The sequence below is a fragment of the Hirsutella rhossiliensis genome (genome assembly GCF_020360975.1).
Source record: "Hirsutella rhossiliensis strain HR02 chromosome Unknown scaffold00014, whole genome shotgun sequence".
In the NCBI taxonomy this organism is placed as follows: Eukaryota; Fungi; Ascomycota; class Sordariomycetes; order Hypocreales; family Ophiocordycipitaceae; genus Hirsutella; species Hirsutella rhossiliensis.
Window position 1 is genome coordinate 1,730,166 of NW_025408680.1, and position 27,874 is coordinate 1,758,039.

The 27,874-nt window shown below is 63.2% G+C and overlaps 6 protein-coding genes across 6 annotated transcripts; 1 reads left to right on the forward strand and 5 right to left on the reverse strand.

Annotated features, from left to right (window-relative positions):
- Positions 1-1,615: 1,615 nt before the first annotated feature.
- Positions 1,616-6,775, reverse strand: HRG_10062 (AAA domain-containing protein; the record flags this gene model as incomplete). The annotated part of the gene is made up of 13 exons (XM_044868533.1): positions 1,616-2,242; positions 2,329-2,382; positions 2,434-2,978; positions 3,080-3,544; positions 3,615-3,656; positions 3,710-4,324; positions 4,389-4,677; positions 4,742-5,201; positions 5,326-5,394; positions 5,828-5,879; positions 5,947-6,424; positions 6,479-6,580; positions 6,638-6,775. The coding sequence occupies 13 exons, from the start codon at positions 6,773-6,775 to the stop codon at positions 1,616-1,618; spliced, it is 3,936 nt and encodes a 1,311-aa protein (XP_044716530.1).
- Positions 6,776-12,513: 5,738 nt separating this feature from the next.
- HRG_10063 (PIF1-like helicase domain-containing protein) lies at positions 12,514-18,429 on the reverse strand (the record flags this gene model as incomplete). The annotated part of the gene is made up of 13 exons (XM_044868534.1): positions 12,514-12,840; positions 12,921-13,161; positions 13,224-13,813; positions 13,878-14,888; positions 14,944-14,950; positions 15,023-15,647; positions 15,705-15,752; positions 15,855-16,113; positions 16,207-16,695; positions 16,740-17,098; positions 17,242-17,539; positions 17,598-18,085; positions 18,186-18,429. The coding sequence occupies 13 exons, from the start codon at positions 18,427-18,429 to the stop codon at positions 12,514-12,516; spliced, it is 4,986 nt and encodes a 1,661-aa protein (XP_044716531.1).
- Positions 18,430-18,718: 289 nt separating this feature from the next.
- On the reverse strand, positions 18,719-19,123 carry HRG_10064 (uncharacterized protein; the record flags this gene model as incomplete). The annotated part of the gene is made up of 1 exon (XM_044868535.1): positions 18,719-19,123. The coding sequence occupies one exon, from the start codon at positions 19,121-19,123 to the stop codon at positions 18,719-18,721; it is 405 nt and encodes a 134-aa protein (XP_044716532.1).
- Positions 19,124-20,287: 1,164 nt separating this feature from the next.
- Positions 20,288-21,402, forward strand: HRG_10065 (uncharacterized protein; the record flags this gene model as incomplete). Its single annotated transcript, XM_044868536.1, has 3 exons — positions 20,288-20,664; positions 20,734-20,887; positions 20,941-21,402. 3 exons carry the CDS (start codon positions 20,288-20,290, stop codon positions 21,400-21,402), a joined length of 993 nt encoding a protein of 330 aa, XP_044716533.1.
- Positions 21,403-22,182: 780 nt separating this feature from the next.
- HRG_10066 (MYND finger domain-containing protein) lies at positions 22,183-22,752 on the reverse strand (the record flags this gene model as incomplete). Its single annotated transcript, XM_044868537.1, has 1 exon — positions 22,183-22,752. The coding sequence occupies one exon, from the start codon at positions 22,750-22,752 to the stop codon at positions 22,183-22,185; it is 570 nt and encodes a 189-aa protein (XP_044716534.1).
- Positions 22,753-23,369: 617 nt separating this feature from the next.
- On the reverse strand, positions 23,370-27,692 carry HRG_10067 (AAA domain-containing protein; the record flags this gene model as incomplete). Its single annotated transcript, XM_044868538.1, has 10 exons — positions 23,370-23,647; positions 23,716-23,770; positions 23,825-24,456; positions 24,555-25,145; positions 25,188-25,224; positions 25,300-25,492; positions 25,790-25,813; positions 25,875-26,279; positions 26,765-26,935; positions 27,004-27,692. 10 exons carry the CDS (start codon positions 27,690-27,692, stop codon positions 23,370-23,372), a joined length of 3,075 nt encoding a protein of 1,024 aa, XP_044716535.1.
- Between the last annotated feature and the right edge of the window lie 182 nt (positions 27,693-27,874).

The window sequence follows — 27,874 nt, forward strand, 5'->3', positions numbered from 1 at the left end:
GTTTGCACAACAGTGCTCAGCAGAACTATCACATCCGGATCTCCAAGCGATTGCACAATTCCAGGGACAGCTTGGGTCCCCAGGTACTCTCGGAGGAGACCCCCCATACCAGGTGGCCAAGCACATGGAGATTTCTCACAGGTACAGCCTTTACGAGGACAGCTCTTTTGATCTCGTTAAGACCGAGGACGCATTTGTAAGTTCTCTCACAAGCAGCATCGATTGGGAACTAATACACGCAGCGTCGACTTTCCAATCTGCTAAAGAAATAGGGAAGGAGATGGGCTTTGAACAAATGGAGAGGTATGCGAGTGAAAGCTTGAGGGATATAGACGAAGAAGCCACGGCAATAACGAACCATGAAGGCCATGAAACTGTCTTTTAATTACATTTCGAGAATTATTGCACGTCGATCGGCTTGGAGCGACAATTGGAGAGGCGAATGGGGGCCTGGTTTTTTTTTTTTTCATTTGGTCGATGCCGCCTGCTGAGATACGGTAGTGCGGTCCATGTCGGTGTCCGAGCTGAGGGTATGCCTTGAGGAACGAGGAACGAGTGCCTTGAGGAACGAGGAACGAGTGACGAAAGGTTCTTAGGGTTCCTCCCCGGGGAGAAAAAAAAATCGCCATGCCTTGAGGAACGAGGAACGAGTGCCTTGAGGAACGTTAGTGACGAAAAGGTTCTTCTGGTTCCTCCCCGGGGAGAAAGAAAAAAAAACGCCGCCATGCCTTGAGGAACGAAAGGTGCCTTGAGGAACGAAAGGACTTTATGCCCCACCCCCGGTTTTGCCCCTCGAAATCCCCGCTTCTGATTCGCTCGGTCGATTGGCTACGGTCATTTCGCCTTCGGTTGGGCCTTTCGCCTTCTGTTTGTCATGTCCTGGGGCATCTGATTCGCTTGTCCGTGCCCTGAGACTTCTGATTGCCCAGAATAATAAACCGCTTTCGCTTCTGGCCCGTTGAAAACCCCCCTTCCCATTCGCTTGTGCCGCCTGCTCCACCGGTCGCCCCGACCCAATTTTTCCCATTAGTAATGAAGTCCTTGCAAGGGTCGGGGGTGGGGCATAGCTAAGTTATTGGTGTCGCGCCCTCTTGGGTTAAGTTACCTACTGCTCACCGTCTCTGTCCCCCGCGCTCTCACCGAGCCTGTTGCACATCGCTTCCCGAACAGTTCTATCGCTCAGTTCCTCCAGCCTCGCTTGTGCGGCGGTCATCTCCCGGGGACCCGGTTTCCACTAGGTCTCTCTCGCACTTTCGACACGAGCATGATGCCGTCCAGCGTCGGGCACCGTGACAGCTGCACGTATAGGCTGTACGGGTCGCACTGCGACGGGACGGCGCGTCCGCCGACGTTTGTCGTCCTCGTCCCCCGCAGCTCGAGCGCCACGCGCTCCAGCGTCCCCCCCTGCACCTTGTAATCCGTGCACGCGAAAGCGGCGGCGCACGGCAGGCCCTTTCGGCTGACGTCGTTCTGCTGCCACGGTCGCTTCCGTTGACACTGGATCCTGACGCTCATGGGCGTCAGCAGGATCGTGCCGGGCGGCATCCCGACGAAGTGGAAGTCCTTGGTCGTCTTCGACCCCAGTATTATCGCCGCCGGCGGCCCGAGTGGATCGTCATGTCGGCCGAGATCCGATGCCCCGGTGCGCCTTGTCGACGATGACCTCCACCGCCGTGTAGCTAGCACCGTTCACCAGCTTCAGCCCCTGGTGGGTGTTGTGGTTCACGACGACCGGCATCCCCGGCACGAACATGAAGACGGCCGGCACCGGGATCGCGCTGTCGTCGCCCTGGTTCAGCATCATGATGGCCTCTTCCTCGGTCGGCAGGCCGTCCTTCCACTTGTGCTCGGAGAGGAAGATGCGCACCGTCGACCGCTGCTGGATCTGGAACGCCAGGCTCGCCTCCATGTTGAGGTTCCACCGATTCCTGTTGAGCGGCGTCACCACGGTGATGCCCGTCTCCCACGGGATCCGCCTGCCTTCCCGGTGGCACCTCGAGTTGAGGAGATCCAGGTCCGTGTGGTCCTGCACGCCCCCGCGGATCCGCTTCAGCAGCCGCTGCAGCTCCGGGTCGCCGGCGGCGCGCATCTGCTCGTCCAGCATGACGGCCGTCGTGAACCGCCTCCACAGCGCGTGCGCCTTGTCGTGCTGGTGGCGCTGCTCGGCCCTGAACGAGTTGTCCTCGTCCCACGAGACGGCCGCGCTCGGCAGCAGGATCGACCTCTCCTGGACCGGGCGGAACTGGTGGAAGTCCCCGCAGAAGAGGACGATGGGGATCCGCCGAAGTCCCGCTGCGATCCCCGCAGCTGGCAGATCCGCTCGTTGACGGCGTGCAGCGTCCGCGCGCCGAGCATGCTCACCTCGTCGATGACGAGCATGTCCTATCCTGCCAGTCCATCCGAGACTGGCCGTTGACGAACCGCTCCGCCTGCCTCGGCAACCGCACGCCGTCGACGTCCTCGCCGTGTTCGCGCCCGGCCCTTGGTCCTTGGTGAAGCCGCAGGCCGAGTGGATGGTGATGCCGTTGACCGCGCGGCGGCGGTCCCCGACGTCGCCGTGATCAGCAGGCGATGCGAGAGGTCCTTCGCGGCGAAGAGGCCCACGAGTGCTTCGATGACGCGCGACTTGCCGGTGCCGCCCTCGCCGCCGACGAACTGACAGAGCTGGCTGACGTCGCCTCCGTCTCCTTGCCGCATCGAGTCCAGGTGGCGGCATATTATGGAGAAGGCAATCGCCTGCTTCTTGTTTAGCGTCAATCGTCTTGTCAAGTCTTTCCCGGCCTCGTGAAAGGAGGTGGATGGGCCGAGGCGGACTTCCATGCCGGCCTCCGCGTTACCTGCCCTCTCCTCGGTTTCCACTCGCGTCACCTGGACGTCTTCCTCCCCGAAGCCGGCGAGCACGCTCCGCTCCGCTGCGCCGCGATCGGTACCGTGGGCCGGGGCCATGCTTTGTATGCCCTGGATCATCTTCACCCTCTCTTGAGGCGCATGTCTGCTGCGACTTGATGGCCTTGACCTGATCCTGCGGCGGCACTGCAGCCCCGGAGAACACCTGCCCGGGCATGTTGATGTCCCCCACCCCGTTCGGTCACGACGGTGGCCCGGAGCTCGGCCGTCGAGGCTAGCGCTGATTGCTGGAAGCGGGAGAGCTGCTGCATCATTCCCGAAAGCTCCCGCGACCCCGCCGTGATCTGGTTCGCGCCGGTCGCGCTTCTAACGACATCGATCAGTCGCGTTGCGTTTCCGACGTTGTCGGACTGGTACGCGGATCCCGCCTCGCGGTCCGCCTCGCCCGGCCCTCCCCATCCTCCCCAATCGCCAGGTGCGCCGGCCGGATCCCCGTCGCCGGACGACGCTGCCCATTGCTTGGCGTCTCGCTTTGCGTCCTCGGCGGACCGCCGGAGTAGTTGAACGTTATCGACGAGGCACGAGGTTCTTGGCGGAAGCCGCTCGTGCGCGCCTCCATATCTCGTTGATGTCGCCTCGCTCTTCGCTAAGAAAGGTCTCCCACGGCGCGAATAGGGCAAGATGCTGCACGGCTGCTCTGTAGCGGCACGGTTAGTCACCGCGCGTTGGGACCGCTTTTCGACCGGCCATCCACCGCACCTACTTACCGGCGGTGGCATTGTTCCTCGTCGTCTTGCTCGAAATCCTTGCTAAGGTGGCCGTCAAGGCAGACGACGGCGTGCTTTCCTGGCCGCCTCAATACCTGCACCCAGTCTTTGCCGGCCACCCAGCCGCTCGAAAGGCACCTCTCCCCAGGCACCGGAGCACCCGTCCTTGCCGACGCGTTGGAGCCTGACGAGCGAAACATAGTCATATAGGCACAAGCCTCGTAGGACGTGTCCGCGATGATGGTACGCCTCGGCGAAGCTGATCCTCTCGCCTGCTTCCTCCACGGCGACCGACTCGTCCACGGACACGTCTGCGACCGCGGTGCCGCTCTCCTGCCGAAGGTGTCGCCAGCGCCTGGAGACGTGCCAGTAGAGCACCGACACGTTCAGGTACGCCCAGGCGCTGCTGCTCGTGAACTCGCTCGGGTATCCCAGGAGATGGGCGACGACCTCGACTTGCGACAGGGCGCGCTCCGTGAATATCCTGTTCGCCACTCTCATCAGAAACTGCCGCGTCTTATTATTCTTGGTTCCGTCGTCGCCGCCGACGACGCCATTTCCGGCATCCTCCCTGGCACCCGGCTGGCCACCTGCTGCGACGACGGGCAGCAGTTCCGCGGCCGCGGCGACGCGCTTCCACGTCGGGTCCTCTACCTTGGTCGCGTAATTCGTCACGTAATAGACGAGAGCCATGGTCTTCCGCTGCGTCGCTATGAAGGAGATGTCGTGGTTGTGGCGGAGCCCCACGGCGATGGCCTTGTTCCACCGATTCACCATGGGATGCGTCCTGCGGATCCGCAGCACGCCGTCCTGTGAGAGCGTCGTCCTCGACCAGCTTCCATGGCGCCTTGAAGCGACAGAGGTCGCCCCTTCGCCCCTTGTTGCCCAGGGAGTACTTGACGCATGTCGGGCTGTGGGTGTGGATCTGCGTCGCGCCGGCGCAGAAGTTGGCTTCCTCTTCGAATCCGGCCGAGAACTGCTCGGCACTGTCCAGCAGGGATGAGACGTCAGACGTCACCGAACGCTCCGCCTGCACGGCGCAGAAGCCTTCCTGGTCCAAGTCCTGCCTTCCGCGTCAGCCTGCGTCTTCTCGGCCCATGACAGCAACGCCCCTTGCTGTTACCTACCTCACAGAAGACGCTATCGACATAGCGGATGATTCGCTCACGGTACGCCGCCTGCTCCTCCCCGTGGGCGTCGGAAAGCATGGAGCTCAGGTGCGCGTTTCCGTGTAACCAGAGCAGCCCGTGGACGTGAAGGGATCCTCGTTCGTTGGTCTCCACGGCACCGTAGTAGTGGCCGATGCGCCCGAACACCGACTCCCCTGCATTTACGTAATGCTCGAAGAACAGCGTCATCTCCCGGTGGAAGAACATGGCTGAGCTCATCGGGTCGGAGACGGACAGCCTCACCCGTTTGAACGACATATCGAGGCTCCGCAGGAACTCCTCGGCCGCCTCAGGGTCGCGCGTGCGGTACGCTGCCAGTCGGAGCTTCACCGGGTTCGTGATGTCGTTTGGGTTGATCGTGAACCAGATCGCAGGCACGCCGTAGCGGACGATGAGCGCCAGGATCTTGTGCCGCATACTGAGACGGAGCTCTCGACATGGGCTGACGATAGCCATAGAGCGAGAGGCTCCTGAGAAGCTCTTTCACGCCGTCGTCGGTCGTCTTGCCTGTGCTCTCCAGCTCGGCTCTAGCTGCCGCTAACCCGTCTGCGGTCAGCGACCGTACGATGCGCTCCACCTTGCGGAAGTTCTTCCTCGTCACGCTCAGCATGCTGACGCGGCGGTTCCTCGACCGCACGCCCATGTTGAAGACGAGGAATGCGAAGATGTGGTGCGTCGCGAACCGGCCGCCGTGGCGTCGCAACACCGTGTCGGCCCACGTACGAAGGCTCATGTTCCGGGATGACAGGAGGTCCTGCGCCCCGCCTCCGCCGCCGCGCGCGTGTTGACCGAGCCTCTGCCCAACTGCGAGCTTGCTTCCTCGACCGGCCGCGGCCCTCCGACACCGAATGGTAATAGCGTGGGAAAGGTCTTTGCGAAGAAAGAAGCTTCGAACGAGTCGGCGAATTCATCCCCGCGGCGGACATGGATGAATGGTTCAGGACCATCGACGTGCCCCGGCTGCCCCTTGCCGAGGATTCGACCCACGTCCTCGGGCCCGTACCGTCGTCGGCTGCGCCTTGGCGAACGGAATCGCATGCGAACCGCAGCTTGTCGACGTCGGCCACGTCGGGCGGTCCGTCCAACGCAAACATCCCTGACGAGGTCACCTCGTTGACCGTCTTCGCATTATCATCGGCCTCGCCGCAGCTCTGACCACGCACCTCGTCCACCTCGCTTGCCTCTGGCTCGCCGGCCTCGCGACTCGTCGTGCTTTCCTTGGTTGAGCATGGCGAGGACTTCTTCGATCTCCACCGCCCCCTCGTCGTCCATGGCCCGCTCCGTGGGCGGCACGACGTGCGCCGTCCGCGTCTTCTCCCACGCCGACGGCTCGTTCCGCTCCAGGCGCTCGTACACCAACGGCGGCACCCCGTGGGCCGGGTCTCCCCAGCTCTCCATCTCTGCCGCGTCGATCTCGATCGCGGCGTAGTGGGGGTTGTTCCTCTTCAACCAGACAAGGGCTCTCTCGACGACTCGCCGCCTCACCGATAGGAGACTCGACAGATCGCTCGGTGTCGGCCTTAGCGCCCCCTGCCACGAGACGTGGATCTCGTCCATTACCTGGAAGAGAGGGTGCGGCAGCACGTCCGTCGCCAGCTCTTGTACGTTGTTTGGGAACACCGTGATGTGGCCCTTGACGTGCTTGGGATACCTTAGCGTCTGCTTCTGGCCGCCTGAGACGTTGTACCTGGTTACGAATCCGTAGCACGAGTTCAGCGCGATCAGCTTCTCCTCCACCGGCGTCAGGCCCTTGAGCTCATCCGGGAACGTGTGCTCACAACCGAGACGTCTATGAAGCTGCGCCGCTGGCGACAGCACACCGCACGCCAAGCGTCGAGAACACTCTGCGCAAACCGGGACAGGCTCGCCCTCGCGGAAGCAACTCCGGCACGCAAATGGCGACCACCCAGCCTTAGGGATAGGACTTGACAACCACTGGTCCCATGCCACCTCCCTCAGCTCTTTTCTCGTGCGCTTCCGGTAGCACAGCATGCACGTCCGTATCGGCAGCGTGTCCACGTCGTGGAACGCCCGGTAGAAGCTCCGCACCGTTGATACCTTCCTCTCGTGCGGCACTGGTGTGCACCACGTTTGCTCGTTGGACAGCCTCTCCTTCGCGGCGAATTCCTCCCAAGGTGACGTAAGACGCCGGCCAAATCCTCCGCCTGTGACTCACGGCTCCTCTGCCTCCGATGGCCGCCTCGACTACGTTTCGCCTGGGGCTGGTCTCGGTCGGGCAGGCGGTTCCTCTTTCTCTGTTCCACGGGCTGCGCAGATATTGCCGCTGCCTCGTCTCGCCTCGGCCGATCTTGTTCTCCCGCCGCCGCCTGACGTGATGGCCGTGGTGTCAACTGTCCGGATGACTGCAAATATCCGGCTCCATCCTCCATCTCTCTAGCTTCGATTGGCTGGAGGGGGGATGCCCTGACGACTCGGGCCAAGTCCCGACACTGGTTGCCGGCCGACCCGGTCCCGCCTGGCGTCCGCATCGCTGCAAATCTCCTGTCCCATCTTCTATTTCTCTAGGTTGGATTGGCCGAACGAGGGACTCCCCGACAACTCGAGACGAGATCCCGACCCTGGTTGCCGGCCGATTCCGTCCTGCCTGGCGTGGTGGCCGTGGTGGCAGCCGTCCGGATGACTGCACATCTCCTGCTCCATCCCCACCTCCTAGATTGGCCGCCTCGAGTACGTTTCGTCAGTGGCTCGTCTCGGTCGGGTTGCCGGTTCCTCTTTCTCTGTTCCGCTGGCCGCGAAGATCTTGCCGCAGCCTCGTCTCGCCTCGGCCGGTCTTGTTCTCCCGCCGCTGCCTCCCTGATGGCCGTGGTGGCAACCGTCCGGATGAGTGTGTATCTCCGGCTCCTCTTCCATCTCTTTCGGTTGGATCGGCTGAACGACGTACTCCTGACGACTACTCTGGGCGAGGTCCCGACCCTGATTGCCGGCCGACCCTGTCCCGCCTGGCGTCCGGGTGACTGCAAATCTCCCGCTCTGTATTTTATTTCTTTAGGTTGGATTGGCCTAATGAGGCGCTCCCTGACAACTCGAGACGAAACCCCGACACTGGTTGCCGGCCGATCCTGTGCTCCTGGGCGGCTTGAGTGTCCGTCGGGGCCCTTGGGCCTCGTCTGCGCACCACCCCTTCGCTTTCTAGTCGTGCCCCTCTGGACGCCCTCCACGACCCGGACGCACGATCCGCCCTCGTCCGAGGGAGGTATGTGTCCGGCCGCGCCCCTGATCCCTTTCGGCTGGATGGGTTGTTGCGGCAAGCGCTGGCTTACGTCCTCTGGCCGAGATCTTGTTAAACGTCGCGCTGCCTCTCCCTTTGCAGAGGCACCATCAACGCGCGCCGTATTTTTCGCGACCGACTGCCTCGCCGGCTTCCTGAGGCGACGCTCTTTCGGGTGCTTCCGCTTGCTCTCCTCCTGAGACCTCCCCGGACATCGGCGCTTGCTTCGCCTCGATAGGCCGCAACCCAGGTGCCGGGCCCGCTTGACTTTCGCGGCCCAACGCCCGCTTCGGTCCTTCGTCCGTCGCGCTCGGTCTCGCCTTCGCAGTATTCCTCCTCGTAGCAGCGGCCGCTGCCCCGATGCACGACCCGGCCTCGCCAGAAGGACGATTGTGCCCGGCCACGTCCCTGATCCCTTTGGGCTGGATGGGCCGGGGCGACTGCAGGCTCGCCTCTCCCAGCCGAAATCCCATCCTGCTTGTCGGTCTCCTCCTCTGTTCCCCGGCACCAGTTGTCCGCCTAACAAGACCCTTCAGAGTCATCCGTACGCCACCGATGAGTTGCCCAGGCCGAACGATCTCGTGGCCACCTCCGGCCGCGACGGAAGATCCCCTGCCGCTTAGGCATTCGTTTCGCCCAACCAAGACCCTGGGGCGGGTGGTGCTTGCAGAGCAACTATGCCTGGTGCGCCTCTCGCCACTCCTAGCCCTCATCTCCTTCGCCAACGTGTGCCGCTGCGGTACGAGGTTGTCGGCCGCTCCCTCCAACACAGCGCCAACGGACGGCGTAAGACCCCGCCTAGCCGGCTCAGCAACTACCGACCCTATTGTGGCAGCGTCTGCTTCTATGCTTGGACACCTATCACGCGCGTTTATCGCTTCTGAGCGTCGCGCCCGCCCTCCCTTCGAGGAGGCGCCATTGACGTGCGTCGTCTTTTCCCGCGGCCAACCGCCTCGCCGACTTCCTTGGGCAACGCTCTTTTGAGTGCCTCTGCTTGTTCTCTTCGTGAGGCCTCCTCAGCCAGCGTTGCCTGCTTGGCTTCGATAGGCCGGAACCTAGGTACCGTATTAGCTTGGCTTTCATGGTCCGAGGCCCGCTTCGGCCCTTCGTCCGTTGCACTCAGTCTCCCGCCGTAATGCTCCTCGTCGCAGCAGCGGCCGCTGCCACCGTCGCTATTTCGCACCCTCTTGCCACCAACCTAGCCTCGCGGCTGGATTCTCCCCATGCTGGTGCTTTCTTGACGGCTAGGCTCTGCAACCGTACGATGGATAGGAAGCTTTCGCTCGCGATATACGCTGGGATTGCCTTGCTTCCCGGCGATGGCGTTCCGCCGTATCGCCATTCTTCCTACCAGCGGTCTGTCTCCAGCAACCTTATAGTCTTTATAACTCGGGGACAACGCGGCAGTGCTTGTCCGGGACAGACCCCCTCCTTCTCCCCCGCGGTTCCTAACTCCGCCGCCACGCGTCTTTCCCGGCGGACGGCCTCGACTAGCCCATGCGCAGGAGCTGACACCATAAAAATCTGCCTGGCGAGGTCTTCTCCTCCTCCTCGGTTCTCCTCCGCATCTTTCTATTTGGCCGTTGCAAATAGGCGGCCAAAGGAACATTGTGCTAATCTTTCTTTTTCCTCGGTATCTCTTAGTATTCCTGCTGCACCGAAAGTAGGAATGGCCCTCCCTTCAGCTCGCCCTCACCTATAACGGTTGCTTCCGGTCCCCTCTTTCCCGACCTTCCCTATCAAGTGTAACCACGACCTTCCTGCAACACCTCCCGTGCGCTTTGTACGTGTTATATATTAGGTCGGTCTCTACCCCGCGAGGAGGGCAAACTAATTGGTGTACAACAGGGCGTGGAAAGGTATGACAAGGTTCCTGTGCTGATCTTGCCTGCTTCATCCCCGCCCCTTATCTTCAGCCTTCTAAAACGCCCCTGTTTATGTCCTTCCTTATTGATGTCCTCCTTTGCATCAGGCCTCTGCTCTCCCAGGCCTGCTGGGCTTCCTCTGGACCTATCGGCAGGCTTATCTGCCGACAGCCCTAGCTTTCGGCCTCCTATGCCGCCAGCCCTGCCGGACACTTTAGTCCGCGCCGCCCTTGGTGCCTGATCGGAACCCAGCTACACGACACCACTACGCATCTCTTCAACGTCCGTTTACTTACAGCGGCAAGGCTCCTCGCCCTTCCCGGCGAATCTATGTCACCATTGATCTATCCCAAGTGCTTTCACGCTCGACTTCTTCCCTACTCCTTTCTTTCTTGACACTGAGCACTGGTCATTTTCGTGCGCGCGACTGGCCTATCGACCTGCGTTGCTGCACCATGTCTTCCTCTCTACCTCCAATCGATGTGCCCGCACCACACCTTCGAAAGCCGCTCGATAGCCAGAGGGCGCTGGCGGCGAGATGTCCATGGTGTTTTTCGTCCAGCCGGATTGCCCGTTAGATTTGCCCACCAGGACGAGCACCGCATCAAGGGTCTTAACGCCGAGGCCATGGCCCGCGTCTTGCTGCCTCCGCCCGCCTGGCTGCTCGCGACGGGATATGCGCCCTCCGATCGGAGGCCGACGATTCCCCGACATCCGTCTTCTTTAGTCTCAATCTCTCGATTTACGGCCAGCCTATTGATGCCTCAAAATGGACGGAAGAGTGGTTTTTCATGAATGGCCGCGTCCACCCTACGCCCTTGCGTGGAGATTGAGCAGCGCGACGGCCTGGAGTCCGACACGGGCGGCACCCTTCTCTATACGATGCCCGCCCTTGTCGTCCGCGACCAAGGCTACCAGCCGTAAGCCGTGCCCTGTTCCTCGCAAGTGCAAACGAAAGATACATAGCTAAGGTGGGCCTGAAGCGTTCTTCCTAGGCTCTTGGCCCTATGGACGACTTCCCTGCGTCCCGCCTATTGTTTCCTTTACCGGCCTTATCGTCGGCACCGGCCACTCCTTGCTCCGGCGGGACCTCCTGCCGGGTCTAGACGCCGCCCAGCTTAACTGTTGCGGCTTTGTCCGCCTTTCTACCTACGTCGCTCCTGGGATGCCCAATAAACTCCCCTTCAAGGGCTTCCACCCCTTCCAGGTCTTCGTCATCTTCCCTATTCGCGCTAACCCCTGGGCCATCTTGTGTAAGAAGATGGCCGAGAGGCGGGACTCTCAATTCCAACCCAACGTCCCCTTTACTTGCACAGCCAAGGTCGCCGGCCTGCTCCGTCATGACGTTATGCTCTATCCCCCAGGCTCCGACCGGGACAACGTCTTTATTGTCGTCCCGGATTCTTGGACATTTCTCGACAAGGCCGCCGCCGCCGTCACCCCAATGACACCACTTCTCTCTACACCACAGAGGCAGCAGGCGTCCTCCCCTTCCGCGGCCTTTCAGGACATGCGCGCTGCCTCTTTGTCTTTGGCCACCCCTGGCACCCTCCCGCTCAGCCCTCCACCTTTGGCTTCGGCTTCGCCCTCGACCGGCCCCCTTGGGCCGCCCGGGAAGCGATGTTGCCCCGAGCCTGCCGATACGCCGACGAAACGACCGCGGCTGCTGCATAAGGCCCCGGTGCCTTCGTCTTCCCCTAACCCTGGCTCATCTGCCACCCAGTCGTTCTCTGTTTCGGCTGCCTCCTTGACATCTAAGCCGGATAGCCTAAACGGGGTCATGTCTTGGGGACTCTTCCCTCCATTCCATTGTCGCGCATGGCTTGGACTCGCCGGCCCGTCCACTCCGAAACCGTCCCCTATCTAAGAAAGCTACCGAAACGGAATAACGATGCGAAACCATAAACTGCTACAGTTTCCTAAACGAGTAAGACAGTTAAATCTTATACTTTAAGTTAACCTACTCCTTAACCCTACCCTGGTTCTATCACTCTTTTTCACTCCGTCCTTAAGTCCCCCCTGTTCTTACTCCATCCTCAATCCTCACGTCTGCCCCTTTTTTTTCTTCCTTAAGTTTTTTTCCCTGTAGTCTTTCGTTCCTCAAGGCTCTTTGCGCAACCCCCGTTGGGTTGCCTCTCCTGTCAATTTCCCCCCCCCTAAATGCCGCCCTCTGATTCGTCGGCTGCCGTCCTCTAATTCGTCGGCTTGCTCTCTTCAGATTGGTTTAAAAATACAACCTCACCGCCCTCGTCGCCGCCCCTTTTTGCCCTCTTTCCTTGAAGCCCGTCTTCTTTCCTGGCCCTTTCTTTCAAGCTCGCCCCGAATACGCCCTTTCCTCTTTGCCCCCCTCCTGGCCCTTGACCTGTGCTCCTTTTACGTCGGTAGCTACGGCAAGCCCGCTAGCCTAGAGCCGGCTGGCCTGTGAAGTCTAAATCTCCGCCTTTGCGGTCCGTCTATATTAGACACGCACCCGTCGATGTCCATTAACTACCTTGAGATTGTTGCTCTTATTTCTATCTCTCTACGTTGCGCCTTCCCATAATTTTTGCTTTCTCCGCCCCCTGATTGTGTGCTAGGGTAGTCGTCCTAAGGGCAGGATCTCCTCCGCTGCGAGCGAGACGCCTACGCCGCCCGCGTTACCCGCGGAGCCAGTCGGCCGCCTCCTGCGTCGTCTGCCTGCTAAGCTCCTCTAGCCGGGCCTGCGCTGCCGTCATCTCCTCGGGCACCCGGTTCCCGACTAGATCCCGCTCCCGCACCTCCGATACGAGCATGATGCCGTCGAGCGTCGGGCACCGCGACAGCTGCACGTACAGGCTGTACGGGTCGCACGGCGACGGCACCGCCCTCCCCTCGACCGTCGTCATCCTCGCCCCCCGCAGCTCCAGCGCCACGCGCTCCAGCGTCCCGCCCTGCACCTTGTAGTCGGTGCAGGCGAAGGCCGCCGCGCACGGCAGGCCCTCCGGCTGACGTCGTTGCGCTGCCACGGCCGCTTCCGCTGCGCCGTGATCTTGACGCCGATGGGCGTCAGCAGGATCGTCCCGGCCGGCATCCCGACGAAGTGGAAGTCCCTCGTCGTCTCCGAAGCCAGCACGATGCCCGCCGGCGGCCCGAAGTGCATCGTCAGCTCGGCCGAGACCCGGTGGCCGGGGAAGGCCCGGTCGGGGATGACGTCTACCGCCGTGTACCCGGCGCCGTTCACTAGCTTCAGCCCCTGGTGCGTGTTCTGGTTCACGACGACCGGCATGCCGGGCACGAAGACGAAGACGGCCGGGACCGGCGTCGCGCTATCGTCGCCCTGGCCCAGCATTAGCAACGCCTCCTCCTCCGTCGGCAGGCCCTCCTCCACTTGTGCTCGGACAGGAAGACGCGCGCCGCCGTCCGCCGCCGCGCCCGGAACGCGAGCGCCGCCTCTAGGTTGAGGTTCCAGCGGTTCCGGTTGAGCGGCGTGACCACCGTCAGGCCCGTCTCCCACGGGATCCGCCTGCCCGGCCGGTGGCACCTCGAGTTGAGCAGCTCTAGGTCCGACCGGTCCTGCTCCCCCCGGCGGATGCGCCCGAGCAGCCGCCGCAGCTCCGGGTCGCCGGCGGCCCGCATCTGCTCGTCCAGCATGACGACCGTCGTGAACCGCCGCCACAGCGCGTGCGCCTTGTCGTGCTGCCGCCGCTGCTCGGCCGCGAACGCCCCGTCCTCGTCCCACGCCACCGCCGCGCTCGGCAGCAGGATCGACCGCTCCTGCACCGGCCGGAACTGGTGGAAGTCGCCGCAGAAGATCACCACCGGGATGCCGCCGAAGTCTCGCGCCGACCCCCGCAGCCTGCACAGCTGCTCGTTGGCGGCGTGCAGCGTCCGCGCCCCGAGCATGCTGACCTCGTCGATCACCAGCACCTCCTTCTCCTGCCAGTCCATCCGCGACCGGCCGTCGACGAAGCGCTCGCCCTGGCCCGGCAGCCGTACGCCGTCTACGTCCTCGTCGCCCTCCCGCCCGGCCGCCCTGGCCGACCGTAAGGCCGCAGGCCGAGTGTAGTGTGATGCCGTTGATCCGTGCTGCCGCCGTGCCCGACGTCGCCGTCACCAGCAGCCGGCTCGATAGGTCCCTCCGGGCGAGCAGCTCGACGAGCGCCTCGATGACGCGCGACTTGCCGGTGCCGCCCTCGCCGCCGATGAACAGGCAGAGCTGGCCGCCGCCATCGCCGCCTGCGTCGTCGCCCTGCCGGATTCGGTCGAGCTGCCGGATTCGGTCGAGCTGCCGGCATACGATTAGGAGAGCGATGGCCTGCTTCTCGTTGAGCGTTAGCTGCCCCGCCAGCTCCCTGCCGGCGGCGACGAACGAGCTCGACGGGCCGAGCCGCACGCGCATCCCCGCCGCCGTGCCAGCGTCTACGTCGCCGTCGGCCGCCGTTACGTCCATGTCGTCCTCGCCGAAGCCCCCCATCACCCCGCGAAGAGCCGCGCCGCGGTCGGCCCCGACGCCCGCCGCCGCCCCGCCGCCCTGGATGCCCTGGATGGCTCGCTCCCGCTCCCGCGCCGCGCTCCTCTGCTGCGACTTGATGGCCCGCACCTCTTCTTGCCGTGGCAGCGCCGCCCCCGAGAGCTCCGAGCCCGGTAGGTTCACCCGCCTGCCTGCCCTCTCTCCGCCACTACCGTCGCCGCGAGCTCGGCCGCCGACCCCAGCGCCGACTGCTGGAACCGGCAGAGCTGCTGAGTCATCGCTAGCAGCTCTGTTGACTGCGCCGTGACTTGTCCCGCGCCGGCGGCATTCCGACGACGTCGATGAGCCGGGCCGCGTCGCCCGCCCGCCGGCGCGGTACGCCTCCTCGCCCCTCGGCCGCCCCCTGCCTTCGTCGCCGGCCTGCGGCACCGTCGTACCGCCCTCCTCGGCCGTGGCGGCCCACTGCTTGGCGTCGCGCTTCGCGTCCTCCGCCGACCGCCGGAGGAGCTGCACGTTGTCTGCGAGCCGCGCGACCTCGGCGCCAGCGACTCCGCGCCCGCGCCCAGATGTCGTCGATGTCGCCTGCCTCCTCGCCGAGGAAGGACTCCCACGGCACGAATAGGGCCAGGTGCTGTACCGCCGCCCTAGGCGCTGTTAGCCGATGCCCCTAGCCGCGCTGCCTTCCCCTTGGGCGCTCCCCGTCTTATGGTGCGCACCTTCGGTGGCACGACTCGTCGTCTCCCTCGCTAAACTCCTTGCTGAGGTATCCGTCGAGGCATACGGTCGCCCCGCTACCCGGCCGCCTAAGCGCCTGCACCCAGCCCTTCCCCGACGCCCAGCTCTCCGCGAAGGGTACCTCGCCCCAGCCCGTCCCACCGTCGGCACCGCGGCCGTTTCGCTTTAGCCTTACGAGCGATGCGTAGTCATAAAGGCAGAGGCCCCGCAGGAGCTCGCCCCTGTGCCGGTAGGCCCCGACGAGGGGGATCCTCGGGCCGGCCTCCTCGACGACGACCGTCTCGTCCGGCGCGTCGCCCGTCGCCTCCGCGCCGCTCGCCCGTCGGAGGTGCCGCCACCGGCGGAAGACGGCCCAGTAGAGCTGGTTTGCGTTTATATACGCCCACGCTGAGCCGCTGCTAAACTCCGCCGGGTACCCTAGGAGGTGCGCGATCACCTCGACCTGCGACAGCGGCCGCTCCGTAAAGACTCGATTCGCCGCCTTAAGCAGGAACGTTCTCGTCTTGTTCCCCCCTATGGGGTCCGCCGCCGTCGCCACCCCTTCGGCCCCGCCCCATCGGCCGGCGTCGCGGTCGGCGCCACTTCCGTTGCCCTCTCCCGTCGGCTCTAGCGCGGGGAGGAACTCGGCCGCGGCGGCCACACGCTTCCACACGGGTCCTCTACCTTCGTCGCATAGTTGGTAATGTAGTAGATTAGGGCCATGGTCTTGCGCTGCGTCGCGATGAACGAGATGTCGTGGTTGTGCCGTAGCCCTACTGCCATCGCCCGGTTCCACCGGTTCACCATGCTATGCGTCCGCCGGATCTCGAGCACCCCGTCCGCCGTCAGCGCCGTCCTCTCCACCAGCCTCCACGGCGCCTTGAACCGGCAAAGGTCCCCTTCCGCGCCCCGCGCCGAGCGAGTATTTTACGCAGGTCGCGCTATGCGTGTGGATCTGCGTCGCGCCGGCGCAGAAGTTGGCCTCCTCGTCGAAGGTGTCCGTGAAGCGCGCGACGTCGTCGAGCCGCGACGATATGTCCGCCGTTGCCGACCGCTCCGCTTGCACGGCGCAGTAACCTTCCGCGTCTAGCTCCTGCCGCCTCGGTTTAGCTCGGGCCCTTCGGCCTGCCTCGGATAGGGGCTTAGGGTTTGGGGAGGTGGGGGCGTCTTAAGGCGGCCGCCTTACCTCGGAGAAGACGCTGTCTACGTAGCGGACGATGCGATCCCGGTACGCCGCCTGCTCCTCCGTATCGGGGCCGGCGAGCGCCTCGCCGAGGCCAGCATTGCCCCTTAGCCAGAGGAGCCCGTGGATGTGGAGAGCGCCTCGCTCGTTGGTCTCGACCGCGCCGTAGTACGCGCCGACGTGGCCGAACACCGACTCCTCCCCGACTTTGATGTAGTGCTCGAAGAAGAGCGTCATCTCCCGGTGGAAGAAGACGGCCGAGCTCATCGGGTCCGATATGGCCAGCCGCGTCCGCTTATACGCGGTCCCTAGGTCTCGTAGGAAGGCCTCGGCCTCGTCCGGGTCGCGGCCGCGGTGTGCCGCCAGCCGCAACTTTACCAGGTTCGTGATGTCGTTCGGGTTCAGCGTGAACCAGATGGCCGGCACCCCGTGCCTTATGATGAGGGATAGTATCTTCTTCCGCATACTGAGGCGGCTCTCCCTCGACATCGGCTGCCGGTAACCGAACACGGAGAGGGACCGGAGGAGCTCTTTACCCCGTCGTCGCTAGTCTTGCCCGTGGCCTCGAGCTCGACCCTCGCCGCCTCGAGCCTCTGCGCCGTTAACGACTTTAACAGGCCCTCGACCCTTGCGAAGTTCTTCCTCGTGACGCCTAGCATGCTGGCCTGGCGGTTCCTAGACCGTACGCCCATGTTAAAGACGAGGAAGGCGAAGATAGGGTGCGTCGCGAACCGGCCGCCGTGGCGCCGCAGCACGACGTCGGCCCATGCTTGGAGCTTCATGTTCCGCGTCGACATAAGGCCCTCCGCGACCCGCTCCGCCTGCGTGCCCTGGTTCCCGACGCTAGGGCCCGCGCTCTCCCCAGTGGCGTCCTCGTCGGCGAGCCTCGGCCCGCCTAAGCCAAAGGAACAGGGTCGGAAAGGCCTTTGCGAAGAAGGAGGCGTCCGCCGAGTCGGCGAAATCCTCGCCGCGCCGCACCTGTATGTGCGGCTCGACGTCGCCGCCATCGCCCTCCGCCTCTCGGGCCGCAGTCCCTACCCACGTCCTCGGCCGGCGCGCGCTCCTCGGGCCCGACGGCACCGCGGGCGAAGCGAATCTTCTCAGCATCGGCCACCTCTGGCGCCCCGTCCAACGGGAACATGCCGGAAGACGTCACCTCGTTGATTACGTCCCCGTCCTCTTCGGGCCTAGCGCCGTCCCCGTCGTCGTCCTCGCACGTGAGCCCGACGTCACGGCTCCCCTCGGTGGGGTCCCGCCCCTGCCTCAGCATCGCGAGGACCTCCTCGATCTCGACCGCACCCTCGTCGTCCATGGCCCGCTCCGACGGCGGCACCACCTGCGCCGTCCGCGTCCTCTCCCGCGCCGACGGCTCGCTTCGCTCTAGCCGCTCGCACACCACTGGCGGCACCAGTGCGGCGGCGCCCCCAGCTGGCCATCTCCGCCGCGTCGATCTCGACCTCGCCGTAGAGCGGATTGTTCTCCTTGAGCCAGGCTAGCGCCCTCTCCACCGCCGACCGCCTTACCGACAGCAGGCCCGATAGGTCGCGCGGCCCGGGCCTCTCGGCACCCTGCCACGAGACGTGGATCTCGTCCATGACCCGGAGCAGCGGGTGCGGCAGCACCTTAGCGGCTAGGCCCTGCACGTCGTTTGGGAACACGGTAATGTGGCCCTTGACGTGCCTCGGGTACCTCACGCTCTGCCTCTGACCGCCCGGGATGCTGTACTTCGTCACGAAGCCGTAGCACGAGTTGAGTGAGATGAGCTTCTCCTCGAGCGGCGTGAGGTCCTTCAGCTCGTCGGGGTACGCGTGCTCGCAGCCGAGCCGCCCGTGGAGGTGCATGGCCGGCGACGCCCCCTCGCGCCCGGCCCATCGCGCGCACTCTACGCAGACCGGCACCGGCCTGCCCTCCGGGAAGCAGCTTCGGCATCCGAACCGGGACCGCCCGCCCCCCGCAACGCTGCTCCGCGACCACCCTCCCACGTCGTCTCCTCAGCTCCTCCTTGGCTCGCTTCCGGTAGCATAGCGTGCAGGTCGCGATCGGCAGCGTGCCTGCGTCGTGGAACGCCCGGTAGAACCTCCGCACCGTCCTCACCTGCCTCTCGCGCGGCACCGGCGCGCACCACGTCTGCTCGTTGGCCAGCCTCTCGCCCGCCTCGAACTCCTCGTCGAGGTGCCGCAGCGCGCTGGCCAGGTCCTCGGCCTGCAGTTCCCTTCGTCTCGGCATCTTTTCACCCACCCTGGCGCGTTTCCGCCCGGCCTGCCCACTACTAAGATGGCGTTTCCTCTTCTGCTCGTCTCTCGCCTGGCGTCTTATCGCCGCTCTACCTGCGTCCGGTTAGCTATCATCGTCGCACGCCTTCACCTCGCTCTACGACCGTACCTGCCGGTGCGCTATCTCTGCCGCTAACAAGCGGCCCGGCTGCGGGGGGAGTTGTGGCGGGGCCTCGCCCCTAGCCGGCCGGGACTGGATGGCTCGCGGCACGTGCTGGCTTCCGGCCGAGACTACGGCCGGGCTAGTCCCGCTCGACGGCGGCGAAGGCCCGGCGGCCCTCCATGTCGGCTGGGGCCAGGTATCCTGCGGAGCCCCCTTGCTTCCGGCCGAGGCTGTAGCCAAACCTATCCCGTTCGACGGCAGTGAAGGACCGGCGGCCCTCCATGTCGGCTGGGGCCGAATGTCCCGTGGAGCGTCCGAACTTCTCGTCTGCGGCGGCGAGGGCCCGGCGGTCTCCGCCGTCGGCAGAGACCGGATTTCTCTCGGTGCGCGCTGGCCTTTCCTGAGGCCGAGACGGCGCTGGGCCCGCCCAGCGGCAGCCAGTGCCCCGCCGCCCTCGGTGTAGGCGGCAGCCGTTGCCGCCGCACTCGGTGTCGGCTGAGGCTGGATATCCCGCGGCGCGACTCGGCCTGCGCTGATCCTCCATTTCCCTAGTCCTGGCGGTCTTCCCGCCCTCGCCTCGGAGGCGCCTCCCTTGACGCCTCTTCTTGCTCTCTCCGAGAGGCGCCGCGACCGAGTGCCGGCGCTGCTGTGATCGGCCGGATCTCTGGTCCTGTGTACGGCGCTGCTCGGGCTTCTGGCGCCGGGCTTGCCCTGTCACCCGCTCCGGACTGGACCCTCCCGTTAGCTGGCTTCATCGCGACACCGGTCTACCGAGGCCCCCGCGGACCTCTTGTCTTCCTCGCTTGCGCTGCCCTCTCCGGCCCCGCCTACTTGCGGTGCTACTGGGCTCCCGGCGTAAATCCTCGTAAGTGTAAGTGTAATAACGGCGTATAAGTCCTTGCCTCGACCATTCATCCTGCACTTGTCTTGCTGACTGGCACCCCTCCTGTGCGTACAGGATCCTCTAGGAAAGTCTATATATCTTACTCGTAGCTCTCTAGTACGTCTACAGGCGTGCCGCTGCTCTTTACATTATACCGGCGCCGCCTTTCTATCGAGCCCGCCCGCTATTGCCCGCCGCTTTCAGCGGCGGGCTATACGGCCTCGGCCGGTCCTTACATGTAGGTCGCCAAGACAGCTTCCTCTTGCCTGTGCTTTGCATGGTACACTTTTCCGTCTAGTCATCTAGGTCTTGTCGGTCAAAGCCTCAGTACGCCCCTAGACGCTCGCCTGCTGAATTTTGAACCCATGTCTTACACGTGTTGCGAATAAGCCTGCCTCCTTCTCCTCGAACATAGCTTCGCGCGTCCTGCTTGTCTTAAACCCTCTACGTCTTACTAGACCGCCTTTCGAGGTTTCCTCTTCTCCTCTTGTCGCATTTTTCTGTATACACATCTTATAGACCTCCTTTATATAGGCTCCTTATCTTAGCCTACCGCTAACGCTACGTTGCGTCTTCGTTTAGTATCCTTTGACTTCTCTTATACACCACGGCCACCAGCCCTTCCCTACTACACTAAACTCTTAAGACGGCATATTGGTAGGAGCACTCCTGCCCTATACCTCGCCGCTTCTAGCTTCGCTCCGGCAACGTTGCTCTTCCACCACACGGCCTCGCCATGTCTTCGTCTCCGTCGGCGGACAGCTCTGCCCGCACCTCCGCAAGCCCCTTGCCACTAGCAAGGGCGCGGGCGGCGACATGTCCATGATGTTCTTCGCCCAGCCCGACTGCCCCGCGAGGTTTGCCCACCAAGACGAGCACCGCATCAGGGGCCTTAACGCCGAGGCCATCGCCCGAGTCCTCCTGCCGGTGCCCTCGTGGCTGCTAGAGTCGGAGTATGCACCCCTCCGGGCCGAGGGCGACGATCTAGGGCCCTCCCTCTTCTTTAGTCTAAACCTCTCCATCTACGGCCAGCCGGTCGTCGATACCGACTGGTCCGAGCAGTGGTTCTTTATGAGCGGCCGCGTTCACCCCTACGCCCTCTCCTGGGAGGTGGAGCGCCGCGACGGCCTCGAGGCCGGCCCGGACGATGCTATTCTCTACACCGTGCCCGCCCTTATCGTCCGCAACCAAGGTTACCAGCCGTGCGCCCCCCTTCCCTTTTCATTGTAATGCGCCTCCTCACCCACCGCCCCGCTGACTTTGCCCCCTAGCGTCCTGCCGCGCTCCTTGGCCTCTAGCGGCCAGTTCCCGTCTACGCCTCCCGTTGTCTCCTTCCATGGCGTCGTAGCCGGGCCCGGCCTCGACCTCCTGCGTCGAGACTTCCTGCCCGGTCTCGGGCCCGACCAGCTCCGCTGCTGCGGCTTCGTCCGGCTCACGACCTACATCGCCCTGGCCTGCCGGACAGGATTCCATATAAGGGCTACCACCCCTTCGAGGTCTTTGTTATCTTTCCCGTCTACGTTAACCCTTGGGCCGTGCTATGCAAGAAAATCGCTGAAAAGCCTAACTCTTCCTTCCTGCCCGGCGTCCCCTTTACCTGCACCGGAAAGGTCGTCGGCCTTCTCGACCACCGCGTTATGCTCTCCCCCCCGGGCTCGGAGCGCGATTACGTCTTTATCATCGTCCCGGACAGCTGGACCTTTGTCGATCGGCCCTCGGCGGCCGCCGCCGCCGCCTCGGCTTCCCCCCTCGCTACGCCCTTTAGGCGTCAGACCCAATCCGCCTCCTCTACCTTCGATTCCCTCCGTGCCGCCTTGTACTCTGTTGCCGCGCCGGCCTCGACCGCGCCGCCCCCTTTCCTCGGCCCCGGCCCCGCCAGCCTCGACCCCGTCACGCCGCCGCCTAAGCGATCGCCCCGGCCCTGGCCGATACGCCCATGAAGAGGGCGCGCTTCCTGCAGCAGTATTCGCCGCTTTCCTCGTCTTCGAACACCGTCGGCTCCGCCGCCCCCTCCTCCTCTCCTCCGCCGGCCGCTTTTCCGTCTCGACCGGACGGCGCCCCACCCGTTCCCGCTCCGACTGCCAGCCCGGATTCCCCTCTCAACTCTATCGTCGCGAGCACCTCCGACCCGCCCGCACGCCCTCTTCGCTATCGCATGCAGAAATAAGCTACCTACTATAGACCCATCGCTCTCTTAAGCCTCCTACCTTTACTAAAACGAACTGTTCTCCCTCCCGGGGGTGCTGCTCCTAACGCAAATTGTCGCTCTAGAATTACTATTACTCTGCACATTACAGCGTTTGTCCCTTTTAAGGACAGCTTTAGCTTCCGAACCCGTTTCTTACGAAAGTGCCTGCCTCTAGACGTTCTCCGTGACTTCATTTGTGTCCTGTGCGTTGCGCTTCGCCCCTTCTCTTTTCCTTGCCAGCTTGCCGCCGCACCTCTCGGCTGCATTTAGCGGCGACGGGGGGCCTGTAGTTGCGCCTCGGCAAAAGGCGTCTTTGTTGCGGAAGCCGACTCCGCTTCTCGCCTATCGGTCATTGCTCTACATGGAGGATACGGTTTTCTACTATAAAATATTATATGCCGTTCCTTAGTTGTGCAAGCCATAGGGACGACGGTCGTTGAAGTCGGCGGGTTCTACAAAGGCCGTTGCGGCGTTTGAGGCTGGCCGTAAGGCCGCCTCGACGGCGTTGCTTGCTTCCCCCCTCCCTAGCTCCCTAGCTTGCCTTTGGCTTGCATCCCTTCTTGTGTACCTTCCAGTCCTCCTTTTGGTGTTGCCTGCTGCAATACGCGACCGCCAGGCATCGGCTGCACCTCCTCGCCCCCGCCATCTCTCCACAAACCCGGCAGACCTTCCCCTCAGTGCTCTGTGCATCCTGCCCTTGCATTTGCTTTGCGCCCATACTTCCGTCCGCCTGCCCCGCCTCTGCCATCGTGTCCTGCATTTCCTGCCTCGCCCTTATTTCGCATCCTTCTTGGCCGCAGAATGACGACACGACCACGAGCACAAACGGCCTCTCTGCATGTAGGTACGATATCGGGCTCTGTAGAATGTCCTTTGCGACTTCGCCGCAACTCTCGCAGCGCGCCCCTGCTGCCTTCCGACACGCCGCCTCGTGCTCCCGTAGGATCGGCCTTATCCACTGTAGGAACAGTGCGCTGGCTTCGTCGTCCGGCCTCGCCTGGCCTACCTGCGTCACGAGCGTCTTCGGGATGCTATGCTTGTACTTGAGCTCCGTGGCCCTGAATTCGCACCAGAACTCCACGGAAACGTTGCAAGTGGCCATGCTGTAGTTGTTTTCCTAACTGCTCGATCGGTAGCTAGGGTAGACGCTTCTGCTCTCTATTCGTGCCTTGGTGCCTCTCTTATACTCCCTTCCTCTCTCTTACCCCGCAACCGTTATCATCGCTGTATTTGCCTTCTTGCTTTTTCTCCCTCTTCCCGCTGCGGGATGGTGCCCGAATGGCCGATTTATTTGCCTACCTTCTTGCATGCATTAGTTCCTGGCGCTACCGCCTGCTTGCGTTCTTTGCTCTCGCCCTCTGTGCCTTGAGGAACGAAAAGGCTCTTCTGGACGCGAAAAAAACCCCAAAAACCCCCAAACCTACTTTACCCTCGAAACCCTTGGCTTCTGATTGGAGAACCCATCTTGGCTGCTGATTGGAGAGCTTTTAAATCCCGGCTTCCCTTTGGTCGCTTAATGATTACTTACCCTTTCGTCCTAGCCCTTTTGTTTCGCCTTCCGGCGCAGTTCGCCCTCTCCGGTCCTGCCAGCGACCTAACCTCGCGACTAGGACTCAGCTCCTCGTGAAACCGGTTTTTGGCCTTTTCCGACCAAACCTCTCCCGCACCCCTGACACGAGCATGGTGCCGTCCAGCGCCCTGCGCCCGGCATCGCGATAGCTACACGTCCAGGCCCGTGCCTTTAGAGTCCAGGGAATCAACGTCTAGCCATCCCGAGGCCTCGCGGACAGTCTTGTCGCTCAGCTGGCCCAGCCTCGCTTCTGCGTCTGTCATCTCGTCTGGCACCTTGTTGCCCACCAGGTCCCTCTCCCGCAATTTCGAGACCAGCATAATGCCGTCCAGCGTCGGGCAGCGAGACAGCTGCACGTACAGGCTGTACGGGTCGCACTGCGAGGACACGGCGCGTCCGTCGATGTTTGACGTCCGCGTTCCCGCAGCTCCAGAGCTACACGCTCGAGCGTCCTGCCCTGCACTTTATAGTCTGTGCACGCGAAGGCTGCCGTACAGGGCAGGCCCTTTCGGCTGACGTCGTTCTGCTGCCACGGCCTCTTTCGCTGGCACTGTATTTTGACCGTCATGGGCGTCAACAGGACCGTGCCTGGCGGCATCCCGACGAAGTGAACGTCGTTCGTCGTCTCCGACTCCAGCATTATCCCCGCCGGCGGCCCGAAATGGACCGTCGTGTCTGCCGTGATACGATGCCCCGGGTACGACTTGTCGAGGACGACCTCCAGCGCCGTGTAGCCGGCGCCGTTCACCAGCTTTAGCCCCTGATGGGTGTTATGGTTCACGACGACCGGCATCCCCGGCACGAACATGAAGACGGCCGGCACCGGGATCGCGCTGTCGTCGCCCTGGTTCAGCATCATGATGGCCTCTTCCTCCGTCGGCAGGGCCTCCTTCCACGTATGATCCGAGATGAAGATGCGCATCACTGACCGCTGCTGGGCCCGGAACGCCAAGCTGGCCTCCATGTTGAGGTTCCACCGGTTCCTGTTCAGCGGCGTCACCACGGTGATGCACGTCTCCCACGGGATCCGCCTGCCTTCCCGGTAGCATCTTGAGTTGAGGAGGTCCAGATCCGAGCGGTCCTGCACGCCCAGTCGAATCCGCCTTAGCAGCCTCTGCAATTCCGGATCTCCCGCGGCGCGCACCTGCTCGTCCAGCATGACCGTGGTCGTGAATCTCTTCCACAACGCGTGCGCCTTGTCGTGCTGGTGCCGTGTCTCGGCCTTGAAGGAGCTGTCTACGTCCCACGAGACGGCGGTGCTGGGAGGAGGATCGAGCGTTCTTGGACGGGGCGGAATTGGTGGAAGTCTCCGCAGAAGAGGACGATCGGAATACCTCCAAAATCCTGGTGCGACCCGCGCAGCCGGCAGAGCTGCTCGTTCACCGCGTGTAGCGTCCGCGCCCCGAGCATGCTCACCTCGTCGATGACGAGCACGTCCTTCTCCTGCCAGTCCATCCGGGATTGCCCGTCGACGAACCGCTCCGCCTGTTTCGGCAGTCGCACCCCGTCGAGATCCTTGGCCGCGTTTGCGGCTGCCGCGAGATCTTTCGAGAACCCGCAGGCGGAGTGGATCGTAATGCCGTTGATCCGCGCTGCTGCCGTCCCCGACGTCGCCGTTATCATCAGACGATTCGATTGATCCTTGGACGCGAAGAGCTCGACGAGCGCCTCGATGACTCGTGACTTGCCCGTTCCGCCCTCTCCACCGACGAACTGGCACAGCTGGCGTACGTTGCTTTTCTCCCCGCGCCGTATCAGGTCAAGCTGGCGGCATATAATTAGGAAGGCGATCGCCTGCTTCTTGTTTAGCGTGAGCCGCGCTGCCAGGGCCTTGCCCGCCTCGAGGAAGGAGGTTGAGGCACCGAACCGGATCTCCATTCCCGCGCTGGCCCCGCTACTCCTTCCTCGAGCTCCGCTGCCGTCATCTGGACGTCGTCATCCCCGAAACCCGTGAGCACGCCCCGCACCGCCGCGCGGCGACCAGTCACCGGTGCCGTGGACAGGCTTTGTATGCCCCGTATCATCTTCTCCTCTCCCTGGATGCGCGGATTTGCTGCGACTTTATGGCCCTAACCTCACTTTGCGGCGGTATGGTGGCTCCGGAGAATGCCCGCCCGGGATGTTGATTCGTCTTGGGCCCCGTTCGGGTAGTATTGTGGCCTGGACCTCGGAAGAAGAGGACAGCGCCGATTGCTGAAATCGGCTGAGCTCCTGCATCATCGCCGTGAGCTCCGGCGAGCCGGCCGTGATTTGGTTCGGCCCGATCGAGCTTCTGACAACGTCGATTAGGCGATTCGTGCTTCCCGCACTGTCGGCCTGGTATCCCGATCCGGGCTCGACACCCACCTCCCCGGTGCCGTCCTCGTCCGGACGTACTGCCGTGGGGCGCCGCCAACGGACGAGGCCGCCCCCTGCCGTGCGTCCCGCTTTGCATCTTCGGCCGACCGTCGCAGCAACTGCACGTTATCGACGAAACATGATATCCTCGGGGCCAGGGCTGCTCGTTGCCGCCCCATATGCAGTTGATGTCGCCCTTTCTTCGTCTAAGAAAGACTCCCACGGCACGAACAGCGCAAGATGCTGCACAGCCGCTCTTCGCCATGGAAATTAGCCTTCTCGACCCGGCGCCTCCGGCCCGTCGACGACAAACGCACCTTCGGTAGCACGACCCTTCGTCGTCTTCGTCGAAATCCTTGCTCAAATACCCGTCGAGGCAGACCGTGGCCTGCTTGCCCGGTCGCCTGAGCACCTGCGCCCAACGGCCTCCCGGAGCCCAGCCGCTCTCGAACGGGACCTCCCCCCAGCCGGCGGGCCCCTCGTCCCTTTCGTTGCGCTTCAGCCTGACCAGCGAAACGTAGTCGTAGAGACACAGCCCTCGAAGGACGTCTCCCCGATGACGGTATGCCTCGACACGGCAAATCCTCTGGCCTGCTTCTTCGACGAGTATTGACTCGTCCACAGAGCCATCTGCAACGGCTGCGCCGCTTTCTCGTCGAAGGTGCGGCCATTGTCGGAAGACTTGCCAGTAGAGCAACGATACGTTCAGGAACGCCCAAGCACTGCCATTCGTCAGTTCAGTCGCGCATCCCAGGAGGTCCGCGACGACCTCGACCTGCGATAACGGCCTCTCCGTAAACACGCGATTCGCCACCTTCATCAGGAACTGCCGTGTCTTATTCTGCCTGCCATCGTCACCGGCACCACTGTCTCCACGAACCTCCGCGCCGTCGGCCATTCCGTCACCTGCCCTGGGAGGCAAGAGATCCGCGGCGGCGGCGACGCGCTTCCATACAGGGTCCTCCACCTTGGTCGCATAGTTTGTGACGTAAAGATGAGGGCCATCGTCTTACGCTGTGTGGCGATGAAAGATATGTCATGGTTGTGGCGAAGCCCACGGCAATGGCCTTGTTCCACCGATTCACCATGCTGTGCGACCTCCGAATCCGCAGCACGCCGTCTCCCGTGAAGGCCGTCTCGTCGACCAGTCCCCACGGCGCCTTGAAACGACATAAATCGCCCTTGCGCCCCTTTGCCCAGCGAGTACTTGACGCAGGTCGGGCTGTGGGTATGGATCTGCGTCGCGCCGGCACAGAAGTTCGCTTCCTCGTCGAACGAGGCTGAAAATTGCCGTTCGTCGCCCAGAAATTGCGATATATCTGACGTCACCGATCGCTCGGCCTGCATTGCGCAGAAGCCTTCCTGGTCCAGATCCTGTCTTGTTCGTCAGCTTTCTCGGCTTTGACAGACGGAGGACGCAGGTCAACACGCCGGCCCCGCTCATACCTCGGAAAGACACTGTCGACGTATCTGACGATGCGTTCTCGGTATGCCGCTTGATCCTCGCCGTCGATATCGGCAAGCATCGAGCTTAGATGCACGTTGCCCTGCAGCCAGAGCAGTCCGTGAACATGGAGCGCTCCACGCTCGTTGGTCTCGACGGCACCGTAATAGTGGCTGATGCGCCCGAACACCGACTCCTCGCCCACTCTCACGTAATGTTCGAAGAACAACGTCATTTCTCGGTGGAAGAATTCGGCCGAGCTTAACGGGTCCGAGATGGCCAGCCGCGCACGTTTGAACGCCTTGTCGAGGCCTTGCAGGAATGCCTCGGCCGCTGCGGGATCACGTGTGCGGTATGCCGCCAGTCTCAGCTTCACCGGGTTCGTGATGTCGTTCGGGTTGAGCGTGAACCAGATTGCAGGCACGCCACGACATAAGATGAGTGACTGGATCTTGCGCCGCATGCTCAGACGGAGCTCCCTCGACATGGGCTGCCGATAGCCGTACAGCGAAAGGCATCTTAGAAGCTCCTTGACGCCATCGTCGGTAGTCTTGCCCGACGTCTCCAGCTCCGCCCTGGCGGCCGCTAACCTATCCGCTGTCAGCGACCGTACGATGCGCTCCACCTCGGCGAAGTTCTTCCGCGTCGCGCTGAGCATGCTGACCCGACGATTCTTCGACCGCACATCCATATTGAAAACGAGAAACGAGAAGATGGTATGCGTCGCGAATCGGCCACCATGGCGCCGCAGCACAATGCCGGCCCAGGTCCGAAGGCTTATGTTCCGAGACGACAGAAGATCTCGCGCCGCCGTCTCTTCTCCAGCAGCCGTACCCGCCAATTGACCGGCCCTCGGGTCCTAAGATGACTTCC